The 25,313-nt window shown below is 38.8% G+C and overlaps 2 protein-coding genes across 3 annotated transcripts; one reads left to right on the top strand and one right to left on the bottom strand.

The window, feature by feature from the left end:
• The first annotated feature begins 591 nt into the window (after window positions 1-591).
• Window positions 592-5,450, top strand: hao1 (hydroxyacid oxidase (glycolate oxidase) 1). Its single transcript, XM_074696380.1, has 9 exons — window positions 592-728; window positions 2,608-2,694; window positions 2,816-2,967; window positions 3,308-3,578; window positions 3,714-3,886; window positions 4,462-4,553; window positions 4,762-4,920; window positions 5,157-5,226; window positions 5,317-5,450. The coding sequence occupies exons 1-9, from the start codon at window positions 592-594 to the stop codon at window positions 5,382-5,384; spliced, it is 1,209 nt and encodes a 402-aa protein (XP_074552481.1). The 3' UTR covers window positions 5,385-5,450.
• Window positions 5,451-6,497: 1,047 nt separating this feature from the next.
• Window positions 6,498-25,313, bottom strand: pdxdc1 (pyridoxal-dependent decarboxylase domain containing 1). Of its 2 annotated transcripts, XM_074697083.1 has the most exons (23): window positions 25,128-25,313; window positions 22,718-22,816; window positions 22,309-22,377; window positions 21,202-21,285; window positions 20,964-21,113; window positions 20,357-20,546; window positions 20,098-20,166; window positions 19,937-20,015; window positions 19,752-19,836; window positions 19,564-19,612; window positions 17,355-17,456; window positions 17,024-17,149; window positions 16,764-16,814; window positions 16,504-16,564; window positions 15,881-15,942; window positions 14,968-15,073; window positions 14,672-14,846; window positions 12,656-12,774; window positions 12,429-12,550; window positions 11,441-11,533; window positions 11,239-11,335; window positions 10,842-10,940; window positions 6,498-10,007 (listed from the first exon to the last, which is right to left on the bottom strand). In XM_074697083.1, exons 2-23 carry the CDS (start codon window positions 22,789-22,791, stop codon window positions 9,754-9,756), a joined length of 2,316 nt encoding a protein of 771 aa, XP_074553184.1. In that variant the 5' UTR covers window positions 22,792-22,816; window positions 25,128-25,313; the 3' UTR covers window positions 6,498-9,753. The 2 variants fall into 2 exon arrangements, with proteins under 2 accessions (XP_074553184.1, XP_074553183.1); XM_074697082.1 differs by lacking the exons at window positions 22,718-22,816; window positions 25,128-25,313 and having other exon boundaries at window positions 15,881-15,939; window positions 22,309-22,356.

Raw genomic sequence — 25,313 nt, 5'->3', positions numbered from 1 at the left:
ATACATGATGTTTTTGTCTGTAACAGTACATTTTGAGATAGCCATGTCAAAATTATTCAACCATGGTTGTTTTGAAAAGCTTTCCATCTGTTCCAATGGTCAAAAGTGGAGTTGAAACATAATTAAACCTTCAGGACCTTTATACGAAATGTTATTTCCTTTCTCTGTGATGCAGGCATGAACCCCATCCATGAAGGTATTTAAGATGAGTTTTAATCATTAGAAAAGCAAAAGAGCTAACAAAGGAGCTTTCAAAAAAGCTGAGAGAGGATTTTATTAACACCAGGAGACAATGGAAACACAAAGATCCAAAGGTCACTGCTCTGTTATAGAGAAGTAAGAGTCCAAAGCAGATGTTGTAAAGCTCCAGAGGTTTTAAAATCATTGCCAATGTGGTAACAACGCTCTGGATTCATTTTGACCTTATAATGTAAAGAAACAACAAGCAAAGCTGAAAGTTTTCCAAAGCAATGTGTAAACATGGTGTCGTCCAGCAGGTTAATGATTAATTAGCTCTTATCACAGCACTGTCCGAGTAACAGTCAGTGCTTTGCATTAGTGGATTTGCGTTTGAGTGGACGGGGACACACAATGTCGGGGCATCGTGTATGTGTTTCAGATTTTGAGGAGGAAGCCAGGAGAGTTCTTCCAAAATCTGTGTACGATTACTACCGCTCAGGAGCTGATGAGCAGCATACCCTGGCTAGTAATCTTGCTGCCTTTAACAGGTACAGCACACACACTCTCACACACACACACACACAATGACATGAGCCTGTAAGTTGCAGTCTGCTGTGTCAGTGAAGAAACTCATTTTGTGAAGCAGAGTACAGCTGTAGGAAGTTAAAAATTTACATACTGGGATGAAATGAGGTTAAGTCAGCTCTGTCAGTATAACCAACCAGTATACCAAAAGACTGTGTCCATATCATTACCCATATTATACATGTTAAATATGTCAGGCTGACTGGTTAATTTCTGTCATGTAGTCGTGGAGCTGTGGAGTATCTGTGGCTGTTACACCAAAGGCAGTGATAATTTACCTGCTTCTATGTCGTGTTAATATCAGTTGCTGATGGGTTCTCCACAAGTTTGTGCACAATCAGTGGTGTTTTCTGTTTTCTATCTTGGTGCAAAAGATAAAAGTGATTTGAAATTGGATCAACAAATAAATTCAGTTGTTAAATCCAGTTTTTATCACCCTAGGCCTTAATCCAAGATTAAACCGGTTTTATCTTTTAACAACTTTGAGTGAGTAATTCATGCTTTTATTTCTACATGGTTGGGCTACTGTAATGCACTCTACACTGAGGCTAGTCGGGCTGCTCTCACATGCTCACAGTTAGTCCAAAATGCTGCTGCTCATCTTTTAACAGGTACTCGAAAACATGAACAGATCACACCAATCCTGGCGTCCCTCCATTGGTTCCCAGTTCATTTTAGAGATAAATACAACCTCCACCCTATCATCATTTAAACCACGTCTTAAAACTCATTTTTATTCTTCAGCTTTGAATTTAGGGAGTTGTGTAATCTCTGTCTTTTTACGTCTTTTACAGTCTTAACTCCTGTGTCTTTATTAGGGATGGGTACCTTTCACATTTGAAATGATACAGTACAGACACCCGGTACCTGGCAATCGGTATCAGTACTCATCGGTACCAATTTTCGGTACTTTTTTGTGTTTCTGTGGTAAAAAAATAAGATTTTGTTTAGAAATAAAATACATGTGTTTTTTTGACTACACATATTTATTCTTCATTAAATAACCTTGCAATGCTGTGTTCATGTCCAGCATGGAAAATTGGCTACCCTTCCACTCCCTTACAGTCACAAGTATGCATTTAGGTACCTAAACATGGTACCTTCTGATTTTACATGAACCGGTACCCGCTACTTTTGACAGAATTCGGTCGGTACCTATACAAGTACCTAATTCTGCACCCATCCCTAGTTTTTATAGCTCTTTTTTGTTTCTTTGGTTTTTTTTTAAAGTTTTATTTTATTAGTTTTATTGATGTTCTTATTTGATTTTCACTGTGCAGCACTATTTTTTTAATGCCCCATATAAATAAAGTGGATTGGATTAGATTGAATTTTAAGAAATCAAATTTGAATTATAAGAAATCATATGGCAGCTCCTCTTCAAGAGACAAGTCTGTCTACAGACAGCAAAAGAGGGGCAGGTCCTGAACCTACAGGTGGGTGGAAAGTGTGGATATGCTTCCCTTAAACTAATAATGAGCTACTACAGTTTATTTGAGATAATAACTAAAATGTACGAGTTTTTTTTTTTTTTTTTTTTCACAAAATACCTGCTGAATTAAAAAAAAATGTGGCACATCTCAGTAATTTTCTATGGATACCAGGACACACTTTGGGATGCTCCAGCGCCCTTAAAAAGGCATTAACAGTGCCTGTCTAGTTACATTCATTCATTTACTCATCTTCTATACCGCTTATTCCGTTCAGGGTCATGGATGGCTGGAGCCTATCCCTGCTCTCTTAAGGCGAGAGGCAGGGTACATCCTGGACTGGTCGCCATTCAATCGCATGGCTGACACATAGAGACAGGCAGCCTTTCACTCACATTTGTTGGCGATTTAGAGAGACCAATAAACCTGATGAGCATGTTTTTGGACTGAGGGAAGAAATCAGATTAACCGGGGAGAACCCAGAGAGAAATCCACAAAGGTAGATGTCTGTTAAGTCAGGGAATCAAACTGGAAACATTCTTGTTCAGAGGTAACAATGCTCACCGCTGGACCACCGTGCAGACCACATTCTTGATTTGAATAATGTTTTGTGTGTTCAGGTGGTATCTTATCCCTCGGGTCTTGAGAGATGTCTCTAAGGTGGATCTGAGTGTGTCTGTACTGGGCCAGGAGCTCAGTATGCCTATCTGTGTCGCGGCCACGGCAATGCAAAGGATGGCTCATCCAGAGGGAGAAACAGCTACAGCCAGAGGTAAACTGCAAGTATGGTAACGCAGGACGTTAACCCAGAACAAGCACTGCTAGCGTGTCCGTATTACTGGAGATAGATCTTACATTCAACCCTCTGTTACCCTGTATAACCCTATATGCCCATAGACATGAATGACATCACAATAACATTAATAGTCCTTTTAATATTGTAGCCCTCGCCTCCTTCTCCTCAGCTCATGGGGAACTTTGGACCTAGCACCGGTTAACAGATGTTGCTAACAAATGAAATCTTATGTGTAAACAATGCAACCATGGTTACATGTATTATCTCCCACACTGAGAGATACACTTTAACACCTGTATCATATTTGTCTTGCTAGCATGCAAAGCAATGGGAACAGGGATGATGCTGAGCTCCTGGGCCACCTCCACTATAGAGGAAGTGATGTCATCAATGACAGACTCTCAGGGTGGTACAGGTGTTCTGTGGCTGCAGCTTTACATCTATAAAGACAGAGAGCTGACCCTTTCATTGGTTCGGCGGGCAGAAGCTGCAGGCTACAAGGCCATCTTTGTTACCGTGGATACCCCGTACCTTGGGAGGAGATGGGACGACATGCGCAACCGCTTTAAACTGCCCTCTCATCTGAGGTAGGACACAAACACATGTACATAAGAAGAATAAGAAATCAATTCCTAAATTCTACCTTGGACAACACAAAGTGTATGAGACCATCCTCTTCTAACTCTTTAACTCTGTGTGTGTTTGTGTGTGTGTGTTTTTAGTATGACTAACTTCTCAACAGACTCTCTGGCTTTCTCTGAGAACAACTATGGCAATGACAGTGGTTTGGCCGTTTATGTTGCAAAAGCAATAGACCCCACTCTCTGCTGGGACGACATCACGTGGCTGAAAAAACAAACGCATCTGCCTGTGATTGTGAAAGGAGTGCTGAATGGTACACACACACACACACGCACACACACACACACTCTCACATACACAAACACTACATCACAGAGATGCTGCCCCATGATATGTAAGATGGCAAGCATCACACTTGTGCTTTTGGAATTGTATGGAAAGCGGTTTTCCGGGAAGTCCCCAGGACATATGACGCCATGGTGGAATTGGTCAATCCGCCAATTTCTAGCAGTTGTGCATGTGGCTATGGGCCATTTCATAAAAGTGCGTTATGACCAATAGCCGTATATTTGTATAATGACTGGATGTGCATACATGATAAATATATCATGATAGAGGATTTCTCTTTTCCCCCATGTCAGTTAAAGAATTTGTCGTCATGCGTCTTTGTTGAGGAAACAAACACAAAACAAGTGTGGTCTAACTGCCAGTCTTTCCTCCAACCCCCTCAGACAAAGCAGGTTTAGGGGTACACGCTTCGTACTGGTAGGACGACACACAAAGGGAGGAAGAAAAGTAACTTTAAAGGAAGAAGTGTCAAAATAAGAGGACAGGAATGAACTACCAGATGTGAACATGTTAACAATGGGTGTGTGTTTCCTTGCGCAGGTGAAGATGCTGACAAGGCAGTGAACCATGGTGTTGATGGTATCCTGGTATCCAATCACGGCGCGCGACAACTAGATGGTGTGCCAGCCACGGTCTGTGTGTTTGATCAGTAATGTGTGTGTGTGTTTTTTGTGAGTGCTTGTTTTGTAGTCAATAGTTAAACTAGTTTTTCAATTGAAAAGGGTTGGGGTTAGTTAGTTTAGGGTTAGGGAAAGAGTTAGGGTCACTATTGGGTTAGGGTAAAGGTAATGGAAGTTTTCCAGAAGCACAGAACTAAGTTGCATGTTTTTATGTGAACAGCTGGATGTTCTGGAAGAGGTGGTGAGCGCGGTACGGGGTCGTTGTGACGTCTACCTGGATGGAGGAGTGAGGAAAGGAACAGACGTCCTTAAGGCCATCGCTCTTGGAGCTAAAGCTGTTTTCATTGGCCGACCAGTGCTGTGGGGCCTTGCCTGTCAAGTAAATCCCTACATTTTCTATCTTTTATCACACATACAGAAATCTTGTTGATGTCGTTCCAGTCAAAATAAGTATTTTTATGACTTTTTTGTTAAAATAATTGAATCAATCGATTGTTTGGCATGCATAAGCAATCTCATGTGCTTTTTAAAAATTAGCCTCTTTTTAAACCTAAATTGACTTTTTTGAATGCTTATGATACAACCACACAACACTTGTAATATCTGTGCCAACAGGGGGAAAAAGGAGTCATTGAACTTTTAGAACTACTTAAAGAGGAGCTTCGACTGGCTATGGCCCTGTCAGGTACTAAACATCTATACTAAGTGGATCTATAGCTTGTAGTGCGTCTACCAAATGTTTTCTCAGACTTCTCTTTGTCTGTGTGTTTTGTAGGTTGTCGTTCCTTATCTGAGGTGAGCAAGTCTCTGGTCAGGAGGGTGGAGTTTGCCTCGAGGATGTGAGAGAAGAACCTTTTGTATGAAATGGCACATACTGACACACCAAATAAGATGATGTAGCAAAGGGCCAATCAGAGCCTTTTAAATTAAATATAAAGATACAAGTTGTAAAGGATCTGGGCAGATAAAGCCTATTGAAAAACCTACATCATCCACGTTGCCATAAAGTACAAGAAGTCCACAATTCATTGTATGTTTGACACACACCAACGTCAACTTAACCCTGATTCTTTGATTAAAATGTAAATTGCCTTTATTGGCACCAAAAATTACATTTGTAACTGAAAATACATTTAAATGAATGAAAATCTGAACTGTTTGTTTTGATCTAAAAGAAAATAAAGTAAGTTTGTGTAGTCCTGTGCATTGTTTGAGTGGCGTTGCTGTTCCTTTGTGTCACTTATTTCCATGGCTGAACACAGCAGATATCTTCTTGACACGTTTCTTTACCCAAGCCACTTCAGACTGGTTTAGCCTATTGAGAAAAGTTAGTGAGGCTTTGTATGCTTCAAGTGTGTTGCATCAGTTTACATTATATATATTAAACCAGAAAAGCTCTCAGAGAGCACAGACCTCCACCAAACATACTGTAATTGTCACCAACACTTAAGTCCTACTTTAATGTTATACTCCCTTTCTGCTACTATTTGGTGTTAGTTGCAGGTTTGTACGATAATTTGTTTCCTGACAGTGTTGAAAATTATGATGACCCAGTACATATTTCATATTCCAGATCTTAGTATCAAGAATATCACCAGGATCTGGATCGTACTTTTAAATCTGTCAGAAATTATGGTGACCTTGTCTTGTATTTTTGGCATTGCTGGAGTTATATACACATATGATGAAAACGGCCCTATCTCACAATGATAAAAAAAAATCCTTAAAAAATATCCTGGATCCAGACAGTGATCCAGATCACCTCCAACATGTAATCACTTCTTCTTTATCCCATTTTGAACTTTTTCTGAAAATTTCATCAAGATCTGTTCTATACTTTTTGAGTTATGTTGTTCACAGACAAACTCTCCCAAAACATAACGTCTTTGGCGAAGGTAATTTTGCAAAATAAAAACAAAAAAAGAAAACAACAGTTTAAACATGAGTATTTTTTTATTGGCATGACAGTTTTGTGCATAATTCTGCCATTTCATCAAAAACTCATTGGTGTTAAGATTGGTCAGTTTTAATCAAACGCCATCGACCGCCATAATTACTCAAACTGTGTAACTGTTGATCTTGTGATAAGCCAGTGTGTTGTTGCTGATGTAATAAACCAGAATCTGATTAATGAAATAGCACACACTTGATGATAACAAAAGACAGATTGCATAACATGTCTCTCGTCTGATCTTACAGTGTGGTGTGCACCATGTAGCACACCACATGCTAACTGACTCTTCAGGAGAATATCAGGTTCTTAATGCTTAATATTCCAAATCCTGCGAAGTAAAATGTAACTTTGGTGTAAACAAACATAACGGACAAATAGGAAGAAGCAATGATGTTTTTTCAGCCTCTTACATTCTGAAAAAACAAGCAAAGAAGAAAAATGATTATGGAAAAAGTCATGGAGATGGAGGGAGTGTGAGCTGTAGCATTACAGCATGTCACCAGTATTACAGAGAGATTGGAGAGTTGGCCTTCCTTCCTCTTACTCCGTCTTCTGTCACTCAGCTGAGTCAGCTCTTGATTGGCTTTTTTACAGGTACATGTGACATAACACACTGTGTGCTCGACTCTGTCTTGGAGCGCTCTGCACACGACAGGATTTTTGTCACAAATATTAAACATGCTCATTATCTATCATCTCTCTTTCTGAAGCGTTCTGAGAAGATCGGACCAGACGGGATCACTCTTATCACACCCCACACCACAGGAAAGTCAGACACCGTGTCTTTTTCAAACATCAGACAATCAGGCTTTTGCTGGCTGAGATCCGGACAAAAATCAGCCTGATTGTCCTGTAGTGTGTCCCCACCTTAAGTCTCAAAAGTGCACATGATGCTTCGTTAAGCAAACACAAACAGGGAGTCATATTTTACTATAAAGTGTGTCACAGGAACATATTACATGAGAATATTTCTGGCCCTCTAGAAGCAATACACTACAAAATAAAAATAAATAATTTTAATACAATCTGTAAATTACAACCGATTTGTTAATCCCCCTCAAAGACTGCTACAATATTGTCTCTTCATTTAGACTGTTTAAATATAAATTTAATTACAGCCAGAAAAAAAACACATTTTAGTGTTTATGTTTTCTTCCTGTTGTTATTGTGTAGATGTGGAGTATGTAGATGAGTTGTTATCAAGAGTTGCCATACATTTCTACTTAAAGAGACTGTGAGGACTATCCCTTTGAAGTGGACTACAGCGACACCATTGGTCCAAATTGCACACACACGGGGCATAGATGGCTTAGTGGTCTAGATTGCACCCCATAATGTCCGCCCTCAAGCTGGGGGCCGGGTTTGGGTCCGGCCTGTGGCCTGTTTCATGTCATTTCCCACTCTCACCCTATTTCCATCTCTATCCACTGTCCTATCCTCTCTGATTAAAGGCATAAAAAGCCTCAAAAAATAACTTTAAAAAAATAAAAAATCATAATTACGCACATACTTTCTTGAGGACATGACTCTTAACAAGGTGTGTGTTTGTTGTGGAAATGAATGGAGATCGGGTCTTCTTGTAACACTACTTTTCTATGTTCAAGACAACTGTTTACCAGATACAACGCAACAGCATAAGGTATTTATCAGCAGTTATGTAGTGCTGTTTGAAACATGACAATAAGCTAGCACAAATTTATACAGTAGTTTAGTGGCTAGCTATATGTAGCGCTACGAGCAGCTAGGCCTGGGACAATAATCAATAAATCAATTGATCGTTCAATAAATGAAATGAACGCAATAATTTTGCCGGCCTCAATATATCGCCATGTGCATGCGTGTTTGTTTTTGTAGGTTTGGGATGAAGCTGATGAAGCTGATGAAGCCTCATGGATGAAAGTAGAGACAGCTTCACAAACTCTGAACAGTCCAGTTGCCTCGGTTTGTAAGATTTACAATAACTGAGCTAGATAAGGAGAGTTTACATGGAACTTACATGGTGGTGTAGTTTGCTACATCACGAAAGAAATTCGAAAGTGCAATTTTTGACTGAGAGTCCATTTTATTTACATTGTTTGTGTTTTGGATATTTGAAAGTTGTTGATATTCCAATTTCATGAGTTAAAAATACTCATAAGAAATAAAAGTTTATTGCATTTGAAAGGGTGTACTGCATTATTATGATATATATTTTTTATATTAGTGGTTAATTTGGTCTCAAAATAATATTGTCAATATTATTGTTATCGTCAATAATTGTGTGACTATTTATCGTCCTGAAAAATTTGTTATCGGCCCAGGCCTACTGGCAGCCCGGTGCTCTGAGACGTATCTTTAACTTGTAATCTCAGATTACGGACAGACCACTGCAGAATAACTGCTGCATTGGGGTTGAAATCATAGACTGTATAAAATATGGACGTAGATTCTGGGACACCGTGAAATGAAACCAATCTTTTGATCCGGCCGCATTGGATCTGACGCAGGCTTTGAGCTTCCGTACTAACAGCTATCTAGAAGTTAAACTTTTTCCAGATCACTTCGAAAGTCCTCACAGCCCCTTTAAACGGAATCTGATTTTTATTGAACTTTGAATCTAAAGTTAATTATTTTTTAACAAGGAGCTGGTTTTTCAATGTGACTGTAAAACTGATTTACTTAATAAACTGTGACGCTGATCCTTCATTGATCTTCAGTCTTTTTAAATAAAGTCTTAGTGCAACAATTGTATATCTCCAGTGACATTTTAAAGGATAAATTAGGGATCATCAAAATAAACACAAGCTCAGACAGTTGTCACACTGTACACTTTTTCATCCTGCTTTAACTTTCTGTGCAGGTATGGAAAATTGCACAACAGCAGGAAATCTTTCATTTACCCATATAATAACATACAGGTAACAATCACACTCATACAGTCTGAATAAAAACAATGCTCCCGTGACTAGTGCGAGTGAGTAAAGGCATTCTTAAAGCTGCAGAGGAAAACACCACTCAGAAAGGTGTATCCACAAGCAGAGAGCAAAATTTAACAGAAGAACACTTTGAATATTCAGAATGTGATGAGTTTGAAGACGTATCTGTTCTAACAAAGAGGGACAAAAAACCCTTCATTCTGCCCAATAAAGTTTTGCCAGATTTTCCTTAAAAACTATCATTAGAATTATATTTAGAAAATAATTACAACTTACAAGTTACATCTGTTATTTGCACCATTTAGAGGAAAGCTCTAAAACTTTCACAACCTCCTTTTCTTGTTTAGGCTGCCTCTTCTTCAAGGATCTCAGCCTCTTCTTGTGATTGCAACTCCACAGGAAGCTCTGAGGTTTTCTCCAGTGCATTATCACCTGCAGCGTTTGAGTCCTCCTCAGGAGCAGGAAGGGACGGAGAGACGGGCTGGTTGGTTGTTTGGCCTGTGCCATCATCGTTGGCTTCTTCTTCAGCTTCATCTAAGGCGCTGGTTTCATTTGAGGATTTGGAGGAAGCTCCTGAGCGTCGAAATAATCTCTGACCTGAGAATAAAGAGTGCACAGAATCAAGAAGGGGTACTGAATTAGGTACTTTTATGGGTACCGACCAAATTCACATAAAATCAAATGGCTGCCATGCTTCGGTACCTAAACCTATCCTTGTGCCTGTGTGGGGAAGAGTAGGGGATTTTCCATACTTGACATGAACACAGCATTGCAAGTTTATATATTGAGAAAAAGATATGTTAGATTGAAAAACTTTGTGATTTTATCATAAAACAAATGAATATTTATTACCAAATAAACACACAAAAGTGCCAAAAATTGGTACCGGTACTGATTTCCAAGTACCAGGCATTGGTACCCTATCGTTTCAAATGTGGAAGGTACCCATCCTTTCGCAGAACAGATCTGGTGTCTATTTCAACAGGTTTTCATGCTTCTATAGTCTACACCAGTGAAATGGGAAACAGTAGAGAGAACAGTTGACGGATAGATGGAAATATGTACATATGAACATAACTGGGCCCAGCACAGAGCCCTGTGGGCCACCAGTCGATAGATGTAAAGTGTGTGATTTATCTTTATCGACATACAAACCTCTGTTAAACAAAAAAAACAAAAAAACAAAAACAAACCTCTGTTAAAAACTCACCCAAGCGTTTAATGTGTGAATGTAAAGGTGTTTTGTTTTATTTAAGTTTTGAGTAATTTATAACTGTCACTGTGGATCTGGTGTTCCTTGAAGTGGCTCTGGCTACAAAAAAAGGTCCCAGACCACCCTCAAATGTTATTTAAATTATTAGATCTCAATGGGTCCTGGATGCTTTTACATTGGCAATTCATGCACTAAAGGACACAATGTAAACACCCTACCTGGTAGTTTCTCTGATGGGGAGATGGTTGTGTCTTGCGGGGATGACCTAACTGCCTGGATCTTAGTAGAGTATGTAATCTCTGTGGAGTCCAAGGAACCTGTTGAAACATCAAAGCGCCATGTGTGCTTGAGTACAAATACCAAAAAATACTGACACACTCTGATATACACAATCTCACACAATGATTAAGTGACAAGTGAATGTCTGAGATTGAGTATTTTAAAGTTAGAATCAAACAACTTTGATTGGACCACCTGTCTAAAAACAAGAAAACCATCCAGCACCATGAAGTTGTTTCAGTTGAACTCCAGTTTGAACAGCACACTGGAAACTCTGAGGAGTCACAAATTATTCATGAATATCATACTACCACATCGCACTGTAACAAAACGTACCTGCAGCCAGATTGAAGGTCCTGCCTTTAATGGAGCTCTGAACCGGAGAGAACCAGTTTAACACAGAACCAACCAGAGGAAGCTGCCTGATCATCCCCTATAATCCAGGTTTGAGAAGTTAGTCAAGCAAAATTGACATTGTTTAATGCTAGCCTCTACAGTCTGTTAGCTTCAACCTGAAAAAAAAATGATGTTCATCTACCTCCTCCATAAGTTTCTCCTCATTGGCCTTCTGTAGCTGCAGTTCTGCCTCAAGGATGCCTTTCCTTACCACCTCTGTCATGTTCTCCAGAAGCTGCATGGTAAAAAAAAAATGTTTTTAGTCAATTTAAACCATATTTATTTTCTTTCTCCAATGCATTTTCAATCCAGTTAATAACTGAAACCACATTTCAATGACACTGACGCAATTAAAGACATGTTTTATGGTATTTATAGCCTTCAAGGACTAAGAATCGACTTAAAGAGTCAGAGTCAGTCTTCAGTCACTAATTTTAAGGTAACTATATTCTTTTACTCATAGGTAGCTATCAAGATGTTTTTAAGACAAACATTTATAGCTACAGCAGAAAAAAAGTGTGAAAGACTTTTTTCCATGACTTCATAGGTGGATGTGTTCAAGCTAAGGCCCCCGGTAGGCTAATTTTTGATGCCAATATTTATGTATGGTTGATCTAAGAACATCCTGAAAATTTAAGTTACAACATCATGTGAAATTTGAAAGACCTCATCCTTGGATGAAAACACACAGTTTTGTGTTAAATCAAAACCAACATCTCAAGAATTTCCTGTGAGAAAAATGCAGGAATGTTCAAAGGTCTTGGGGTTAAAGCCCTACAGAAAACTACTTCCTAGTTCATTTGTATTTGAAAATATTGAATATGACACACTTTGTGTTGGTTTTGTACAAGCCCAGATGAGCACATCTTAAAAAGCTTAGGATACACAGGCTACAGCGGCTGAAAGTTTGAAGGTTTTTAAAACTGATATGGGTGAATAAGCTGTAAGGCCATGCTAATTAACCAAACCTTGATTAAACTTCTTAATGCTCCACTGGGATCTTGTAAATTCATTCCTTTATTATAGTATATTTCTGATCATAGCTAATGAAGCTAAAAAAAAAACACCCAACAGAAGCAGAAGACAGGTTGCTCAATTAATGTATCCTTTAAAGTGAACATAGCATTTACCCTTCCACTGTCCTCTATGTCCTTCCCGAAAGCAGCTATTATATCCACCAGCTCTGGAACATTCACATCCTCAGTGACCATGCCAACGAAGACACAGTCCACCTCTTCTCCAGTATCTGGTCCTAGTGAGTAAACAATGAAAGAAAGAAAAAAACAAAACTGTGTAGTATGAAACAGTGTGAAGTACATTTTTGAAACCTTCTTCAATAGGAAGCTCTCACACTAACCAGTGGAAAAGATGATGTCAGTGTCAAGCTCCTGTAGTTTCTTCAGCAGCTCTGTGTTGATTTTCTTCAGGTCTTGCTCTCTCTTGATTTCATCCACTCCTTCAGCCTGAGGCTCATACCTAAACATCAAATTGCTCTTGTCACTGCAATCACTTGGCCAGAAATGTATTAACTTGATTAAAGGAGCTTCTGTGCTCTGTCCAACCAATCAATGGACTTCAGTGTTGTAGCTCCACCTTCTGGGACCAGAACAGTTAGACTATCACTCCTATGGAAGGGTCCCAAAAAGTGGGACAGCTCATCTCAGTTGTTTGGGGATCCGTCCCGGGATAAGTCAATGGAAACGCCAGAAAATGCATGCCATACCAAGACAAACCAAACTGAACCGCTTGATGGAAACAGGGCTTAGGTGTCCCTGTTGAGCTAACCATGACAATGCTCTTCTAGTCTATGTAAGTGGAGTGCCAAGGCCTCTTGCCCAGATCTGGCACCCATCAAGCCATGGTTAGAGCCTACATGGGTGACCTTATGATTAAAACATCATCAGTGCCTGGATTTAGGTGGATTCTACAAGGTCTTATAAGACTCATAACGTGGGCAAGCATAAGTTTCCAGTCAGCAAAATCCAGGTCTCTGTTTTTTTAATGAAAGGCAAGGTATCTGACCAGTTCTGATTCTGCCTGGGAGACACCAGAGTACCATCTGTAGCTGAGAAGCCAGTTAAGAGCTTAGGCAAGCTTTTTGCAAACTTCAAGGACACAGCAGCGTGCCAGGCAACCAGGGAAGACTTCAGCACTTGACTTCCCAGAAAAAATCAAGGCCTGGATATTTCAACATGGAATCCTGCCCCAACTCCGCTGGTCACTGCTAATTACCACAATGGAGCTTTCAAAGGACAATGAACCACTCCCTGTCCAGGTGGCTGGGCCTATGGTGATGCCTCAGCAGCATAGCTCTCAGTGGGTGCAACACAAAGCTCCAGCTTCCCTTCGGCAGTTCGGTTGAGGAGTTCCAGGTCTACAGAGCCAGAGAAGTCCTTCTCCACCAAGACTGATGATACCAAGGTCTCAATACAGGTGTAGAGGTCAGAACAGGAAGAAGGTAGTGTGCCCAGGAGGCAGTCTACCAAGCTATGGCACAACATCCTGCTGGGCACAGTGGCGACTAAGCTGGCCTCAGGTGTCGGTCTGCAAACTTTGTCCGAAGTGGGGGAAGCAGGGTCTATCGTTCAGCTTCTGTTCAAAAGCTTTGGGAGATGGGAAGTATAGGAGGCACCACAGCATGGCCTTGCAAGCAGTGGGCTGGCATTATATTGCAGTCTTGAGATGCCTCAACCCAACCAAAGGCTGGGGTGGGCTTCTCTCATTGTCTGAGAGAACAACACAAGGGGTAGCACCAGAAATTACATCCCTCTGGGAAGACAGTACGGAGAAGGCGCAGGAGAGAAAGAGAGCCATGTATGCACCTCTAGTGGCAGAGTGCTGAAGCAGGGGTGGGGGGCCAGAAGTGAGCCACTTGAGGTGGGCTGTAGGGGTTTTTGCAGGGTGATCCTTGCACAGGGTCCTTAGGCTCTTGGGTATCTGTGGGCAGCAGAGACAGAGAGCCACCGAGAAATCTTGGAAGCTGTTGAAAAGATTTCCAGGTGTCTACGGAATAAAGGGGTGACGAGTGGCGAAGAACTATGTGGACATTAAACAGGGCCTGTTCAGCTCAGTTGCCATTGGGAAACAGTTTGACATCAACTGCAGCCACACCTTTGCCTCACTGGATATTACTGTGCTTCAGTTTCACTACCCTTCGTTGAGAATTCAACAGATAAAGTCAGGGGAGACTAAAACTTTCCAGAGAATTCCCCATTGCCCATTGTAATGGATCGTTTTTAATTTTGTATTGTATAAACTCAGCACACATAGCTGCCGTATTGACACTGTTAAAGAGATATTTGCAAAACAAAATATGCAGAAAAAATTATTTAGTCTTCATCAAAGTAATTCTTCATGGTCAATCCATTCTTACCGAACACAACCCAGCCCAGGCCAGCTGAGCTCCTCTTTGAAGGTGAGCATGGCTGAGTGTTGTTGGATTTCCCTTTTGAAGTCCAGTCTTAGGGATATCGTGGAGCTTATCAAAGGCACCAGCTCTGTCAGCTTCTCAACCAGGGTTTCAATGTCCTCCTGCTGAGTCCCTAGGACTTAAGAAAGGGGTGATAGCCATGGTTATGAAGGTTTATTGGTGGTGTTTCAATTGTTTGTAATGTTTTTATACAAAATTTGAAAATATCTGAGAATATTTTGTGTTATGTATTATCTTACCTGCAGCAGTCTGGAGGGGACTGATGCAAATACATGTGCCTTCGTCTCTGAGCTCCACCACATTTACACCAGAGATGGGAACCTGCTGTTGAAGCTGTTCCCCCAGCTACATCCATTGAAATTTAAAAAAGGAAAGCAGTTCATCATCTTAGAGTTTGAACAAAAGTATTCACAATGCGTACCACACTTTCATATTTATTATAATATACAGAAATGCATGTACAACATTGCTGCACAATAAAGCATTTAATTGACTTTGGTAAAAAAAAGCAGAAACCTTGCCCCCAAACCCAAAATAGAGACTCGGGGACATTTAAACCACAAGTTAAGGTAATGTTTTGTGACAATCTTTCCTTTTAGGGACTTTAAACCTATGTTAACTAACTGTTCACATCATTTTAGCATATTAACTAAAAATAAAACAAATGTTTTCACTGCTAATGGCTGGGCGTCCATACTGCCCCTAAACATTATACATATAACCTGCCAAAAACTGCAATTCTTAAAGTGTCCACTTGAGGCTGGCTGCAGAAACACTGGAAACCTCATACACACATAATCAAAAAAGCAGCTTCTCATACTAAGAATAAACATGTTTACAGCCTGGTTTATAAAATAGCTTGGGTCTGAATAGCTAATTTCTCTATCCATTCACACTGTACTGGGGTAGATTTTTTTTTTCATAACTTGTTAAGCTAAAGTTAGATTAAACTTACAAGTTTTTCCTATGTAAGGGCATGGCTGACTAACAAAAGAAGAAAGAAAAAAGGAAAAAAAATAAGGGTTCCAATAGCGAAGCTATAAAGCTCCAATGCTTTTTTATTCAATAGATCATTGGACGCAACTATATTAGCATTAAAGTTATCCTCTGCTAACAACAAGTAGCACTATCTTCAGATCTGTATACACTCACCCATCTGTTGAAGGAATCGAGTAACTCTTTCTCCACAATGCTGTAACCTTCTTCTGAACCTGCTTGATTCAAAAGAAAAACTGTGGTTAGTGCAGTAACAGAAGTTTGTAATAGGATCTTATTGGTGAATGGTGACGTTGGGAGGACACCACCACATGTGCTGAACTTGTACACCCACAGGAGGTAGATAGTAGACGTACTTAGTCATATCAAACTTAGTTTTTTGAAAAAGGACATAAATTAATTGACTGCCAGGCAGGCACAATAGAGATAGAAGGAGGAAGGCTAAAGGCCTGCCTGAGCTTCACCTCTTCACCTTTTGCTAGGTTTTACAAAAGTTAAGGCTGAGTCAGCATTTTCATCATGGCAACCACCGACAATAGGCTTCAAAACTCAGCTTTAAAAACAAAAGTGTGATGTCACGTAGACAATAGCCATGAATTACCTATTCTATAAATGTAACTTATACAAAGCCACTTCAAAATACTGAAATGTACCTACAAGTTCCCTGCATGTAATGAAGGATGTAACTACATGTCTGCTAGGGCTGAAACAATTTTATTGAAAAACAAACCAAAAACAGATTTATTCATGTGTCTTGGGTTCTTGAGTGTTTTGCTTACTTGGATTTGTTTCCGGGCAGAACTTGAATAGAACCACAGGAGAGTTTATTTCGTCCTCCGTCTGTTGTAGACACAACGACATTTAGTATGTTAGGTTTCTAAGACTTATTGACAGATATCTATTCATTTAATTTTTGATAAAACATCAAGCTTTGTGGTATATTGGTTCCTTCTCTGTTCAGTATCCTTTCCTAAAAACACCAGCATAAAAGTTCAGACAATAATCTAAACGTTAATGTGTCCATCAAAGGAACACCTACCAGTATTTTGATGAAGGCCAAAGTCTTTAGCTTCTGCAGGAGTAGCTGGCTCTGAAAAAGAGGGAGATAAATATGTAATATCACAGATTTACCAAGATTTTTTTTTTTAACAATCAACTTCTTGGTGCCAAACCAAACTTTTTGAAAGGTAGAAACCGTACGATGAAAACAAGACTCCAAGCTGTGAATCCACAGCTGAACCAGGTGTGTAAACAAATAGTGATATAAAAATAAGAGTGTTTAGTTTAGAGGTAGCCTACCAGTTCAGTGGCGTGTCTGATCTTCTGGATGATCCCATTGTGGCCGAGATGCTGCAAGGACAGCCAAAGGGGCAGAGCTCTGAGCTTTAACACTGGATGGCTGGAGGTCAAACCTGCTGCAAGAGACTGAGACACAAAACCATTTGTTGAAATGTTATAAAACATTTCTACACCTTCATGCTGGAGGAGGGCATGGCCCCTGTAATGTTGCACTGTTGCACAAATGAGGCCATCACTGATAAGATTAACTTTTTTCCCTGAGTTGTTGTAAGTTGTTCTTGGTAAACATGAAATCATGTAGAGCTTGATTTTGTATGAAATGACTCAGTACCAAAGCTGGGTCTTCCTGTCTGTAAAGGGTGACGGCTGGGATGGCAGGTAAACCAAGCCACGGTCCAGGTGTGAGTGTCATGCTGTCACTTTTGTTGGCTGCCTGGAGAGGAAAAAAAAATACAAACATAAACACATCACAAGACAAATTTAACTCAAGATGGTACATACAGTGACATCAAATGTTGATGGTATGGATCATGAGGATGTTATTAATAGGAGGGCAGCCAATGATAAACTTTTAGACGTTAAGATGTACAAGGAATTTTCTAACAGAGCTAATGTATGTGTCGTCATCTTCTTTAGAAAAAAAAGGTCTGCCTGTTGTGGAAATTTAGTGAAACCATTTAAGTAATTTCTTTTTCATGATTGTGTTCTTTTAGCAGCTTCTTTTAAACTCTTTGCTTTCTTTCTCTTAACTTCCTGCGGTAAATTTTCTACCTTAATGAGACATTGAACATCCTCCTATTTATACATGTACTGGTGCAGCACAGCAATAACTACTGCAGATGCAAAACATTACAGGTACAGCTTCTATTTTATGTTTATTGCACACTGTATGAGATTATACTTCTTTGACAATGTGAGATTTGTTGTTTTTAGGTTTTTCACTTCACTGCTCTGCTGTAGTATCTTCATCCATTAATGGCTGTAGTGGAAAAATAAATACAGCAGATTAAATTGTGGCAATTCACCCATTTCGCACAAGGTTGGATTAGTTAAAGTAAGAGAGTACGACTAGACTTTGATTTTTCTTGCTAAATAGTTTCATTCGACAGGATACAAAGGCTTTCTGCATTTTTTTCCCATTAGATGAGGAAGTAAAACTTCATCAGGGAGGGGATAAAATTGAAAACTAGCTGCAATTTTGAACCACACTGAGTTAACATTTATCAAAAAATTAAATTAACCATGTTTGACGCAATCTGAAACAGTTTAAAACACTTCACAGACTTTGTTACACAAACTAAAAAACTGCACATTTTTTCTCCCTGATGTGTCTCCTCTCTGTAATAGATGTCAATCTTCAATAGGCAATTTAACACACTCATTCTGGTCATGTAGTAAGTTAACAATGTATTGGAAAAACATCTTCTTTTTCAGTCCCTTAACTTGTGTTGATGAGTATGAAAAAAAGCTGTTTTGTTTGAAATGATGGTTGCAAAAAAAAAAATCTTATACCAAGAGTGTGGAAGATGGACTCTGTGTCCACCTTTGATGTGTGGCTGGGAGAAATGGTGAACACTGCATCTTGAGAGACTGAGATTCCACAATGAAGACAGGGGAAGTGTGTTCAATAAGATTTGGGACCCTTTGCTCAACTTTCTTTACGGCAAAGAATAATGCTAAGTGTGCCATCTTGCGAGTATATGTCTTTGTTTTTTTCTCATTTTTTTTTCTTTTTTTTCTTTCCCAATAAGAACCGCTCAAGTTAAGATGTCAGTGTGATTTCAATGTGATTTACTGTGTTGTTATTGCAATAGACATGCTTTCTCTGCTACTTTGTTTTTTTTTTCTTTCCCTTCTGGATGGGGGCAGGGGGAAAGGCTTCTTTTTTTTTTAGTTTTGCTGTTGGATTGTATTATCCATCTATAAAAACAAAAAAATATATTTAAAAAATTAATCATGTTTCATCAGACATAGTGTGCTGTAAGATAAACATATATAAACTTTACAATCTAGTAATCTAATTGTAGCCTATTCGCACACAAGTATTTATCTGTTGCACTTTGTTTTACTTACGCTTTTACTTATTTTATTTTTTTTTAGACTTTTTATTCCTTTAACTTTGATCTAAATGGAGGTTGCCTCTGCAACCAACACGCGTGCATGTACCCCCTCCTATGCTTTTTCTGTCATTTATGCCCATGTCTGCTGTGATGATAAAACCTAGAGAACTTTAATAATACTGAATGTTTTATGTTCATTGTTTGATTTTTAATTTTTTTCTTATCTTGTCTTTGGCGTTTTATGTTTGTGTGGTGTTAATCTCACGGACTGCAAAACAAATCTACCTACGAGTACAAATAAAGCAAACTGAACCCAATCAGTTTTCCCTTAAACCAAAGCACTAACTCTCATACAAAGGGTGTAATGTTAGATTAATTATCCGGATAAAAAACAGAGACAAGTATCCATGTTTCTAACTATCTGCTGCAGAAATCTATTGGCGATGTTACCAATTAGATTTATGATTTGAAGTACGTTACCGTTGCTGCAGATGAAACCTGGCCCAGTGCCAGGGTTGCCAAGTTAACCCTGTTGAAGAAAATTCCCAATCAAAACCAGTTTTAACTTCACAGCTGGTAAACAGAGGTTTTTTCTACTCAAATATTGATTTTAAAGAAAGTGAATCAGTAAGACCAACACGTTGCAGAGGAAAATAGATTCAACTCACCCTTCCACATGAAGCCACATGCTGTACTGGTCACAGAGGTCCTTCAGACGACCCAACTTGTCTACATGTCCTGCCCAAGGAGTTCCTGGAAGAAGTACCAAAAATATCACAATGATGTAGCTTTTCAAAAGTAATGTCATCCACAGTGTCTCACACTATAAACAACAGCTGTGATTTGTCTTTACCTGCATTGGCGATTAACAGCAACGGGAGCTTGCCAGATTCAATGTCCTCTTTGATCAGTTTGTCCAACATAGCAACGTCCTCAAAACAGATTAGGATTCAAAATGAGTCATTTAAAAAATCTCACGGTGGTTTTGATTTTTTTTTACTTGTGTTCTCCTACCATTTGGTGCTGGGATCCAAAAACGGTATTGCATGGAACTGTGCACAGACTAGAGAGTGGGAGGCCGAGCTAATAACACAGAGACTTGAAATTAAAATCACCTTCCATTACTTATGCTTGTTCGTAACACAAAACACATTCTGTATGTCTGTGATCTACACATTTAAATCAAAAGAAACCCCTAAAAGTAGGCACCCCAGTTTAAAAAATTAATCTGGTGTTATCAAAATCAACATTTTTCTAACACTCAGAATCGTACCTGGCTGCATAGATGCTGTCCAAGTCCAGGCCTTCCAGAGGCACTTTGGTAAATCACTGGCTGTTTGTGGCTGAGGACTGCATAACCCTCAGAGGCATATTCTTCGTATCGTGCATTTATGACCAGCCGACACACTTTGACAAGGCCATCCCTGTCATCCTCATGGAAGTACGCCGATCCATTCTCATACCTGAGGGGTAGATTAGCCGAGAGCTTTAAAACAAAGTGTTGGAGAAAGAAACTGTGGCCTAGCTTCCAAAGATGTTGGGTTTCAAATATGATGCTTTTATAAGGAGAAGAAGCCTCGGGAACCTTAATTTTGAAGTTTGTGTGTGGTGTATTTACACACCCCGCCCACATCTCTGCTTGTTTAACATGTTATTAAACCATTTACAATGTCAGCAGGTGTAGGTTATCTGTAAAGGTGTAATAGCAGAGCAGTGCTCTCACAGATTCACAATGTGTTACAGGCCAAAGATAAGGCCCTAAACTGAAGATGACTTTTAACAATCAATCAAAAGTGGTTTGAGAACTAAAGCTCACTAATTCCTTCTTACTGTTGAGCTAATGTTACTGGATTGTAAATGTGTAACTGGACATAACTTACCTGAACAGTCTGCAGAGCCACAACGTGGAGTCAGACAGAATTCTGGTTGTCAGTTTTCGCAGTCGTACTGTGTCCATCACTGAGATAAAAGCTGCCAGGCTGTGACCAAGCAGAGCCGTGTGGCCCTGTTCACCCATATTCTGCATTTTTCTGTAAATCAAAAGTAAACTTCAAACTTCATACTAAGTGTTAACTTGGTTATGTTGATTTATTTTTTCCAGTAAATAGTTACACTTACTGTTGGCTGAGTTTTTCCTCTGTTTCTTCCTCTTCATGTATTAGGTTGTTGATTAAGTGCAAAATTGTGGAAACATCTTGACCACTGGAAAGCAAATGCAAAAAAAAGGTGATTTGCTTGAATCAGGGGTCTGCAACCTTTACTTTCATTGGAGCCATTCTGCCTCAGCTCACATGGATTTAAGCAATTCATGAGCCACAGAATCTACTTTATCTTAAGTATACAGATTATAAAGTATTTAAAATTCTAAACAAAGTTAAAATCGTGTAAATTGTTACCCAAACAAGAAGATTTTCTAATCAGTGAAATTGTACATGTAATTTCTTTTTTTTTAATTAATTTGCAAAAATGTTTCAAAATTTTCCTTTTTTCATAAAAAATTTTCAATTTTTTAAAAAAATTTCAAGAACTTTTTAGGTTTAAAAAAATCAAAAATTGGAAATGTAACAAATTTGAAAAAAAAAAAACTTTTTAATATTTAAAAATTTCAAATTTTTTCCCCAAAATTTGCAAAAAGTAAAAAAAAAAAAGAAATTTCAAAAATTTGCAAGAACTAAACAACCAATCACTTGATTTAAGAATCTTAAAAATATTAAATTTAAAAAAAATTGCCAACATTTTCAAAAGAAATTTTACTTCTGACCAAAAAAATTGCAAAATTAGAAAAAAAAGAAATCCAAATGAATAAAAATGAATACATAAAAATAAAAAAAAAATAAAAAAAACTAAATTGCAAAAATTATTATTTTTTTTTTAAACAAAAAATTAATTTGATAACTTGGAGATAATATAACGCAACTTCTCAATTAAGTGGTTTACTCATGTTTTGCATAATCAAGCATGTTTATCAGGCCAGCCTGTGGAAAGTTAAGGAAAATAAAAATTCTTCATTTAATTAACAATTTTCAAAGCTTTAAGGAGCCACTGCAAAGGAGTCAAAGAGCCGCATGATGGGTCGCAGACCCCTGGCTTAAGTGATTCAGAAATAAAACTTCAGGAAAAAAACAAATCTTTGCTTTTTTAAACAGAAACTGCACACTCTTACCTAAAATGTTTCTCTCTCATGGTGTGTGTGTGTGTTTATGAGTGTTTGTGTGTCTTACTTACTCTCCCTGCAGGGGGCCAGGGATGCTTGTTCTGGCCAAGAGGTGACTCTCTGTTCTTGTCACCAACTCCCTGCAGAAATGCACAGACCAAAAAGCATTGATACAGTTTAAGATACCTTTTGGAATTACCTGGATTTTTGCTTAAACTGATCATAATATGTGTTCTGACCTCCATATAAGTCACAAAAATGGACAAACACAGTCTACTTAAACTAACATCACACAAAAATTACTAAATTTGAAGGAGCACTAATGTGAAATATTGCATGAGATTAATTTCTGGAAAAGTGTATTTTGAAGAAGGGGTAAATGCTCCTCCTCTAGCCTCGCTGTCATCACAGGATTAACTGTGAGAAATAATATTTGAATTCAAAACAACATAAAAAAGGTATAATAGCCTCTTTTCCTACCTGTGCCCATCTTGAAGGATTTTCATGGCTTCACTCAGGTTCTTGCCCATGTGAACCAATGGGGAGTCCACCATCTTCAAAGGAGGTTTTTGCAGTGTGCTGTGCCAGGAAAGAGTTGAAAAAAAAAACTGTTTACATTTTCTGTTCAGCTATTTAGGGTCTCTCTGAGCCCTCTTTCTCTACCTGTTGAACAAACAACAATTGACAGGGAAACTGACCAACGATATGTCAAAACATTCATCACTTAATATGTCAGTAGACCATTAGACAGGGAATAAGTATGAATGATGTTTACAGATATAAAAAAAACACCTAAAAAACACCTTTTGAGTGCAACAACAAACTGTTAAGGACTGCTTTCACCCTTTAGAAGTCTAATGTTGGAAAGGGATGAGATGGCACCACCCTGAGGCCTGTAATCATAACTCTTTGGTTAGGATGTGCACAGGTTGACCCAAATTCCCTGAAACCCTATTACAACCAGTTTCCTCAAGGGGGAGCTGAGGTCCTGCTGCTGCACACTGATTATTTTGGAGCAGGTTAAAAAAACTTTTGATAAATAAATAAAAAAAAAAAATCCTACACAAAATGTTCTCAGAAACACTAAAACAATTTGGATTACGCATCAGGGGTATCTTCACATTTCACAATCCCCTCAGTAATTGCTGTCAATTATAAACCAGAGTCAAACACTGTGCCAAGATACTTACACTAATCTACAATTTCAACTTCCTCTCTATGAATAATGCTCGCTTTGGGTGTGGGACTAAAGTAGTTCACAGTCGACAAAAAATAGAAGAGCAATGCCAAGCTCCGAGTATGAGCCTTGGAAGAGTGACAATAAAGCAGAGTCACCTGATGTAACCTGACAACTTGAACAGGTATTGACTCTCTTGCTCTCTTGGGGAGCTGGGCAACTTTCATGCACATTATAAGCACGGGAGAAAAAACAGAACCCTAAGGAGAACCTATGTTGAGTATGAGGATTTTCAGCATGCAACAAGTCACAAAAAAGTGTCTGAACTTTGTCTGTTGAAAGGTTTAAAAGCAGCAGTGCTGATCAGGCAGGATAAAATATGAAAAATAATTTTTAAATTGAAATTTAGGGTTTTGTCTTCTGGAGAAACAAATCTGGGCCCTAGTAATAATACTGAGAAGAGCAGTTGGGTGTTTGCACCTCAATGCTCAGGTCTGTATAATGATCCCCTTATTCATTTGCTCTGAGGCCCAATTACAAACCTAAACTCCACACTACTAAAACTAAACAGGTATACACACTTAATGGCTTCAATTGCAGGCCTTGAGAAGGGCAAAACGGATTCAAATGGGTGTGGACCAGCTATTTAAATATTTACTTTGGACAACCGCTGCACAGAGACCAACAACACAGTTTTGTAATAGTGTTTTCTGCCAATTAGAGACTTGACTGGTTGAGCTGCTGGTTGATAATCCTTGGGCCACAAAACAGTTTAACTTGAAAGACCAGTTTGTAAAAGTCATAGAACCAAATGGTAAGTTTATGATATTATAAATGTAGTTCTATTGACGTTAGTGTAATAACATGAAAATAAAAATCATTTTCACAGCCACATTTATGCATACAGACCAGAATAGACAAAAAGCAAACCTGGTTCGAGAGAGCTTTCCTACCACTTAACAACTTCCTACATGCTTTGAATGGAAGGGTGAGCTAAGGGCTTTATTTGATGTATGAGATCTGCAACCTTAAACGCCCTGAACTGCAGATCACCGAAGCAAAACCAGCATCAATTACCTCCCATGAGAATGTAAATATTTTTGATTTGTCATCCTTTTTGAAAACACAAGTCATGGCACAAGCCAGGAACATGTTTTGTCAGATTAACTCAAGCTTCAACAAATATAACTCCTAAAAAACTGACATCACTGAGTTGCAATTTGCAGATCTCTTTACTGTTGTAACATGTTCCTGCATTTTATCAGACTTTTATAATATTTTTTTATAAAGCAAATCAGAAGTAAAACCCCTATACATGACTAAAAGTATTTTTAACAATCAGATAAATAGAAAAACATTTTAAAATGAGTTTCAAATGATCTCCTTGAAGTGATTATGTCACTTTACACTGACAATGCCTTGGTATTCATTTTGTAAAGTTTTCTGTCACTACAGTGTGTGTACTGATCATGCCATGTAAATAAGCGAGAGCCTAACTGTCAAATGACAAACGGCTCTCAGTGTCTTCACCAAAACGCATTTGCCAGCAGTCTTTCTGTAGGCACGTAACTGTTACGGTCGAATATCATGAAGCTTCTTTACGGCCATGTTTGAACTCAGCAGTGGTAAGTTCACTATCTGTCACAGCACTTGCTCAGAGTGATGAATAGCATTACACACGCACAACTTCACAGGGCTGAAAGCTCCACTTACCTTCACTGCACAAAACTGACAGCTTATCTTGGTCTCCTATGGAGGAAAACGAAGATACACGCGGCAAAGAATTTTGTCGACTCTCTATTTAATTATACACACAAGCCTCAATATTGAATTTGACACGTTTATCCGTCTACCTATCTCTGTTTTCAACTGATTGAGCCGGATATTTTACTTCCTGTA

The sequence above is a fragment of the Halichoeres trimaculatus genome, unplaced genomic scaffold (genome assembly GCF_033239565.1).
Source record: "Halichoeres trimaculatus isolate MK-OKI-2021-1 unplaced genomic scaffold, fHalTri1.1 fHalTri1_scaffold_20, whole genome shotgun sequence".
NCBI lineage: Eukaryota > Metazoa > Chordata > Actinopteri > Labriformes > Labridae > Halichoeres > Halichoeres trimaculatus.
The sequence above is the reverse complement of the archived record's forward strand: the minus strand, read 5'-3'. Positions and strand labels throughout refer to the sequence as shown.

Excerpts from the sequence above, each read along its gene's own strand:
- hao1 (XM_074696380.1), top strand. The coding sequence starts at position 592 with ATGTCGGGGCATCGTGTATGTGTTTCAGATTTTGAGGAGGAAGCCAGG. Across the intron at positions 2,695-2,815 it reads CCAGAGAGAAATCCACAAAG|GTGGTATCTTATCCCTCGGG; the intron begins GTAGATGTCTGT and ends TTGTGTGTTCAG. Across the intron at positions 4,554-4,761 it reads TAGATGGTGTGCCAGCCACG|CTGGATGTTCTGGAAGAGGT; the intron begins GTCTGTGTGTTT and ends TTATGTGAACAG.
- pdxdc1 (XM_074697083.1), bottom strand. The coding sequence starts at position 22,791 with ATGGTGGACTCCCCATTGGTTCACATGGGCAAGAACCTGAGTGAAGCC. Across the intron at positions 20,547-20,963 it reads TGGCTCTGCAGACTGTTCAG|GTATGAGAATGGATCGGCGT; the intron begins GTAAGTTATGTC and ends TCTACCCCTCAG. Across the intron at positions 10,941-11,238 it reads GACCTTCAATCTGGCTGCAG|GTTCCTTGGACTCCACAGAG; the intron begins GTACGTTTTGTT and ends ATGTTTCAACAG.